Source organism: Esox lucius, chromosome 10, assembly GCF_011004845.1.
Source record: "Esox lucius isolate fEsoLuc1 chromosome 10, fEsoLuc1.pri, whole genome shotgun sequence".
In the NCBI taxonomy this organism is placed as follows: domain Eukaryota; kingdom Metazoa; phylum Chordata; class Actinopteri; order Esociformes; family Esocidae; genus Esox; species Esox lucius.
The window spans coordinates 12,158,523-12,166,128 of NC_047578.1; the positions used below are offsets into that span (position 1 = coordinate 12,158,523).

At 46.0% G+C, this 7,606-nt stretch overlaps 1 protein-coding gene across 1 annotated transcript; it reads right to left on the reverse strand.

Moving 5' to 3' along the window:
• Positions 1-613: 613 nt before the first annotated feature.
• Positions 614-4,394, reverse strand: tril (TLR4 interactor with leucine-rich repeats). Its single transcript, XM_010893010.3, has one exon. The coding sequence runs from the start codon at positions 4,392-4,394 to the stop codon at positions 1,845-1,847; it is 2,550 nt and encodes an 849-aa protein (XP_010891312.2). The 3' UTR covers positions 614-1,844.
• Positions 4,395-7,606: the final 3,212 nt, after the last annotated feature.

Genomic DNA, 7,606 nt, shown 5'->3' on the forward strand with positions numbered 1-7,606 from the left:
GGAACTGAAGCCAGTTTGAGTCACCCTGATTGAATGATGAGATGTACGATCGCAGATTTGGGGTTGAGCAGGTTCAGCACAAATCAATAGAAGTTAGAGATCGTGCACATTTGTTGTAGCACCAACAGCTAGCAAAAAGCAATACTTTACCATTAATGTAAAGGGCATCCCCAATCCACAGTATTTTAACACAAACCTAAGAAGCAACAGGAGAAAGATCATAATTTGTTTTGCTTTATATGTGAGAGTTTCTGGGTCTGTCTGTCACTGATCTCATGGTAACACACTATTGAAAGGCTTGGAGTGTGGAGCCTGTCGAGCCTGGATCTGAGTCTTGCTAGCACTCCACCATGTCCACCCGAAGGCCTAATTATTGCCAGACAGTTTATGTCTTCGAGTGGACTCTTTTCATGCCAACAGTACATCCCTGGTTGCCAGGTGATATGGGGTATGGGATCATTCCCAGTAATGGAAGGGGTTGAAAGGTTTCTGGTGAAAATGTCTGGGAACCACTGGTGTCTGTGCCGAAACACAACTACACAAAGGCCTGCACATAGACACGCCACACACGTTCTCAACGAAGGAATTCATAGTCAACAGAATGTAGGTCTCCCTGCCTTGCTGCACATAGGCCAACACTTTAATATCTGTTTCTTTATTTGTATGGGAACCATAAGAACAAAGGACTACATCCATTATTTTCAAAGGTATCTGGTTTTCTATTCACATAGACAAATGGACCACAGGTCCAACAGTCACATTGTCAGGAAACATGGTTAATCACTAGCTCATAGCGCAATACATAGTTGAGTATTAAAGTATAAAAACTACACAGAAGTATGGACATGTTTTTCTCTGCCAACCAGCAGCTACGTAGGATTTTTTTAGGCACATTAGTAATTACATTTTATACACAATTTTAATGTCTATTAGTTTAGTGTTAGCGCCCAATGAAATAAGAAAAAGTCAGTTCTCACACACACACAAAAACAAATGAGCACAGGTGCAAGGAAGAGGAAATGCGTGAGGCTCAGTGGAAGTTGAGGAAGTTGGTGAGGTTGAGCTCCTGTAGTGTGTGAATCAGTCCGATGAGCCCAGCTGTTTGGTTGCCGTTTAAAGGAAACCTTGGTCACAACAGAAAACGAACTGTGGTTCTACATCACAACTGTGATAATGTTGTCATAATGTATGAATTAAATCCTACTGTTGTGGTCTTACACAAGCCTGTGGTTCTGCGAGGGTGGGCAAACTATGGGCCGTGGGCCGAATCGGGCCCGAAAGGCAATTCCATCCGGCCCGCGGTATGTAATGAAATAGTTTTGAGGGGAAGCAAACATAACTCACCGGCCCACTCTTATACATCTGAATTTAAATGATTTTGACATTATAATGGACCTGCTGTGTACAGTGCGTGTTTTAATTATTACCCTTTTCTGGCCTGCAAATCATTTATGATTAACCAATTACAAAACAAATGTGGTCCTTTATTCAATTTCGAAATCCTGATGTGGCCAAAAAGTTAGCCCTCCCCTGTTCTATGGTCATTACACAACCCTCCCTGGCTGTGTTCCTGCTGTGCTCATGAAGTGCCCTATAGTGCATTATTAAATACATGTCTGTAGCACCTTTTAGTTTTAGACATTCTCCTGAGGATGTTCCTTCCTTGTGATTGCATGTTTATGTTGTGATATTCTAGATATGTGATTCTAGAATGTCAGAACACTGCTTCTATTGTTTGATTATCAAATGGCTCCCAGAAACTATATTTCATAGTATAAGTGGGTCAAAGTGGATTTTTTCTCCCTTTTTCCCAAGCTCTAAGTCTCTGGCGTTTTATGGTTCTACTAATCAGTGAACCTCTGCATGTTGTTGTTGTCTCTACGGGTGGAACTGTTGTCAAGGAAACGGTCACAGGGGAACTCGATAAGGTTCCCACCTTCTTCCAAGGTTCCGAGTTGAGGTGGCCGGCTGCTCTGGAAACTGGTGAAGTCTGTTGACACCGCCGCTGTGGTTGTCATGGAGCCACGGAACGGCCTCCTCGTGGAGTACATGTGACGCACGTGCACAGCTGACTTCCTCCTTTTCAGTTTCCGCCTCAAGCTCCTCCCTAGCCAGGCCCCACCAATCACCAGCAGGAGTACAGCGTTGCCGGCCAGGGTTGCCACTGTGACCAGCTGAAGGTCAGAGGTCAATGTCCCTTGGCGACGAGAATCCTCTGGGAAAGTGACCAATCCAGCGCAATGGTCGCGGGGTGCCACCTGACACACAGACCCTCCCACGACCCCCTCCACACACACCATGTAGGTGACGTCTGGGCTGAGTTCTCGTAGCGTCACTGACCACGCCCCGCCGCGGGCGTACACGTAGCGGGGGAAGCGGTCGGACGACCCGAACCTGTCAAACATCACGCGGTAATGGACCTCGTCCAGTCCCGATCTGGCTCCGGTTGTGTAGCGACGGTGAGCGTGCGCGTTCCAGCTGACAGTGGCGGTGCTGGAGGCGACCTGGGTGACGCTCACATTGGCGATGAAGTGCCGGTTGAACACACAGGGGTCAGTCACTTCGGGTAAGATGTCCTCCTGCCCGGCTGCGAGCAGGTCGAACCGCTCCTCTGTCTCCGGGGCAGGAGGAGAGGAGGTGGCCAGCTTAGTCAGTGGCCTACTGAGATGGTCAAGTGTCTGAGGGCGGGTTGTGGTTGGCGGCGTGGGGATGTTGAGGGGAGGGGTTTGAGTGATGCCACGACCCGGATTGAAACCACGCCTCCCTTTGTCAGGCTCAGCCTCAAAGGAAGGTTGTGACCTGGGGCTGGCAAAGATTTTCTTTCTCTTCTTCTTGTTCGATGACAGGGATTGTTGACGCTCCTCTGGCCCTCCCTGGTCCCCCTGGATACCCACCTCTTCCCCTCCCCCCCTCTTCTCTCCCTGTCCTCTCACTTTACTCTCCTCCTCTATTGCCTTCATTTCTACTCCCTCTGTAATTCCAAGTCCCCTCTGCTCTTCTCTGTCCTTCCTCACCTCTCCCTGTCCTCTCTCAGTCTCCCTCTCTTCTTCCTCTCCATTTTTCCTAATGTCCTCAGATTCCATCTCCAGGACACTCCCTCCTCTGCTCTCCTCAGGCCCAATTTGGGTCTCACACAAGTAGCTCCAGTTCCCCGGAAGCTGCAGCTGTGAGCTGTTTACAAAATCCAAATACTTCCCCCTCAGTGTCGCTGGGTGATGACACTGCACGAAAACAGTCATCAGCTTCCCTTGAGAATGCGCCGATGTTATCCACCGCTTCAGTTCACCCAGGCGGCAGTCACACGTCCAGTTGTTGCCATGAAGATCCACATCGAAAAGCCCATTGTTGAGGGCGAATATGTTGCCTGAAAGACTCGTGAGATGGTTGTCTTTCAATTTTAAAACTCTCAGGTATTTTAGATGTTTAAAAGCCAAAGGGTCCACAGCGGAAATTCTGTTGCGACTGAAGTCCAGCTCCTCGATTCGTTCCATCGGGTCGAGAAGTCCCGCGGGAATATCCTCCAGCTCATTCCCATCCATCAGAAACTCTCTCACGCTCGACAGTCCATTCAAAGCCTCACTTTCCAACGAGGAGATTTTGTTATTGCTGAGGGATAGTTTAGATAGCTTTCGCAGATTCTGAAAGACATGATTTCCGACATGCTGTATTTCATTTTCAGAGAGCAGCAAGGTTTTCAATGACCTGAGCTGGGAGAACGTAAACACATTACGCACGGCCCGCTGTTTGTTTTCTGCGAGGTTAAGAAAGCGAAGTTTAGTGAGTTTTGAAAATGCATTTCTATGAATGTGGCGCAGCTGGTTCGATTCTAAATGGAGATAATGCAGATTAGTCAAGCTCTTGAAAACCGAGTCCTGTAACAGTTCTATGGCGTTGCCATCCAACCTTAGCTTAACTATGCTCTGCAAGTTACCAAACAGCTCTGGGGTGATGTTCCCAATGTCATTGTTATTGCCATATAAGGTTTTCAGTTTTTTCAGTGACTGTAACGTTCCTTGGGGTATTGTTGATATCAGATTGTTTCCCAAATACAGCTCTTCCAGTTTGGAGAGCTTTTCAAACGCTTTCGGGTGAATGGTCTGTATTTCATTGTACTGTAAGTTCAACCGTATGAGATTTCCATACCGTGTGAAGTCGACCGCGGAGATGTTACCAATAAAGTTTCCCCCAAGGCTGAAGACAAGCACATCCTCTGGGACCAGTAAGGATGGCACCTTGGGTACTGCGCGCAGCCCCCGGTTTGTGCAGAGGAGGTGCTGCGCTTGTTGGCAATCGCAGCTCTCAGGGCAGAAGCCGCTGGTGGATGAAAGCGATAGGAGCCCGTCACAGGAGAAAAAGAGAAAGCAGATGACCGCCACGAAATTACCGTTATCCATTCCCAAACGGCAGTTGACACGAGCTTTTGATGGGGCATTCCCCTTTGTGTTCAAGTACAGGTACCCCGAATTTCCACTCTCATGTCAGTGTCCCATATATCCATTATCCACTTGTTGCTCTGTCAGTGTAGAGGAAAGTCGCCATGCACTTATTTTAATGTGCAAAAGCGTCTTGATCCATGGCTACACAATGCTGCCCGTTGAATAGCCTGTGTTAATTTGTGCGCTGGGCTGTAATGCTGTGTGAGGAAATGCTCACCTCCCCAGAATGCTCCATCCCCCAAGTGGTCATCTGGTGCAAATTACAGACCTCCGTAAAACGGAGTTCGGGCGCAGAGCGCACACACACACACACAGCCCCTCCCCCGCTATTCCTGTCCCCGCAACGACCAGATGTGGACAGCGCCTGGCTCACAGTATCCAGGTCTAAGCGCAAATACGGACAAGCGTGCGCGTGAACACAAACGCACGTACATAAACGTTCTCTGAAACGTATCAAATATGTATGAGATGAAGTATGTTGAGTGTTGTATTCGAGGCACAAAGTGAGAGAAAGATAGAGACGTGTCCGAACCCTTTGACCGAGTTTTCCGCGCGCCCCCGCACCCCCCTTGGGTCGCGAGGCAGAATTCGAAATTCGTTGTGGAGAAAGCAGACGGAAGCCTTCCTTCCCACGAGGGTCGCCCAGGGACCCCGGGTTGACTGTCTTGTTCTTGGACTCCCTCTTTGACTACGTTTCTAAGAGCTTAATGGATATGTCCGTGCATCATATCACAGAAAAAAGTACCTCAACTCGTTCACCATTACAGCAGTCCTTTAAAACTGTGTTACTGTTTGTGTTGTAATCGTTTGCAGACATTCCCATGCACTTCTCCAAGATGGAGAACATGAAAGCATAAGAGAAGGGAGGAACCTATCTTACTGGTCATTTACCCATAAACCCATCAGTGACCAGAAGCTAATTCAAAATGGCCAGTTGGTGGTTCGTTAGCGGGGGTTGGGGCTCAGACACATATGGTTCACATTTACACAAGTGGAATTCAGGTCATGGTGCCTGTGTTAAGACTACAGAGGAAGGGTGCCAAATCTTTGTTTAGGATCTCTACTTTAAAGTCTGGGTACAAAGCACAGTCTAAAGTGTCAGTGCAGTGACCCATAAAAGGCTGGTGTGGCAGATAGCATGGCGTGCAAGAGCTTTGGGCCAGTCATTTAATGTTTGCTGGTTCTAATCCCAGAGATGACGAGTAAAAAAATTAATAATCTGTTGTTGTGCCCTTGAGCAAGGCAATTAACCTGCATGTCTCCTTGTCTGAAAATGTAGGCTGTACATTCATCTGCAGCCTGTGTGCTGCTTTCTTCTACTGTGAGTGGGAGGCTATTACCAACCTAGCTGATGTTTACCAGAGCTCATGTGCCAAGACGTCTGGATGTTTTAAGAGGTTGCCCAGGTTAGGAAGTCACCGCAGTCATCCCTGTATGAGACCATAGAAGAAGTAGGAGACAATGTTGCAGATGTGTCATTTGTCACTCGCTCACAAAGACACAAAACACAGGCGCACATGCTTGAATATACACAATTATTAAACCATCTCTTGAAAGTGATGCAATTTGTCCAGTGTAATTTATTTTCTATGACTGTTGAGATGACTGTTTTCTGACTATAGTACTGCAGAGAATGATTGATGACTCGATAGTTACAGAAGAACATTCTCATGCATGTCTTTGTTTGAGATCACAAGCGAGTCATGGCTCTCCACAAATCATGGCCGCCCTGTTATCAGTGAGTAATGGGATGTGCATGTGTACAGATTTTATTTACTTCTTGGGACGTTTCGCTTGTTCCCATTTGGAACAAATATCTTTGGGTTATGGGGTAGTTCAAGTTTGAAAGAGTGTATTCATAAAATATACAAGGCAAATTATTTAATTAAATCTGTTAGTCCCCACAAAGATAGTAACATGTAAAATATGTTTGTGTGTGTATGTGTGAAATACAGTCCAATGGGTAACCCCCCTGTCCCAGCAAGGTCATTTCCTGTCTAGCCCTTCACATGAATTTCTCCGCCTGACAGACAGATGGAAGAAAACGTGCTCTCTCCTCTCTATCTCTCACTTCCTTTGTGTGCGGTGTGTTTTGCTTGTTTGTTTGTATATATAGGTGTGTGTGTTCATTTGGACAAAAAAGGAATTAGTAGGAAGTAGGAAGGCGTAGGAAGCATTTATAAGACCAAAGCTTTGACTGGAAGCCCAGATACAGCCCTGGATCTGTGGCAACACAAACACAGTTTATGCTTTACTGTCCTTGTGTGGACCCAGATTGTGCTCTCCCTAAACCTAAACGCTTAACCTAAAAACCTTTACATTAGTTCTAAACCAAATTGCAATCTTTACCCTAAACCTAACTGGTACACCTCAAACATTGTGGCAAAATATCTCCTTAAGGTCAGAAATGTTATTAAAACCTGTACACAAATGCTTGTTTGAATATACTTTTTTAGACTTTTGGGGACATTCAAAATCTTATTTGCCTAACCAAAATATGCCTAAACATTTTCCTTGCAAGGGCTGCAAAAAAAATGTAAGACTATGGATTGGTATGATAAACTTTCCAGAAGTTTCCTTGTTTTACTATTTTTGTGAGGATACACATACCCACGCACCACACCATGTTTTACCTTTCAATAGAATAGTATGTATCACACATTTATGATCACAGCTTTGCACAGTTCAGAGAAAACAGCAGCACAACTTCAAAATGAAATTTAAAAATGACTGGCCTAAAGTGGTCCAACATGTACTGTTGTAGCATGCTTTGAATCTGTTCTCAGTTGATACTAATTGTTGCCCAAGTGGTTATAAATGTGTGTTCTCAGTTAACAGATATTGTACACTTTGCGAGAAACAGCGATTACACCGTTTAGTAAAGCTCAGGGGTGTGAAAGAATTGGAAGGAAGAAAAGAGGTAGGTGATGGTGTCTGTGCCCCTGAGTGGCCAATGCAACCCACCTGATTGACTAGGACTAGGATTCTGTTTATGGACTCTGGTCAAAGCCCACTTGCATTTATTGACCTGTTAGTCTTCTGATCATGCAAAGACATTGACATGGCCCAAAAGGTTATGTACTCCTATAATCTTCACCCAGCACAACCAGAAGATGCCTGGCCACTCCTCAGAGTCTGGTTCCTCTCTAGGTTTCTTCCTAATTTTGGAC

Excerpts from the sequence above, each read along its gene's own strand:
- tril (XM_010893010.3), bottom strand. The coding sequence starts at position 4,394 with ATGGATAACGGTAATTTCGTGGCGGTCATCTGCTTTCTCTTTTTCTCC.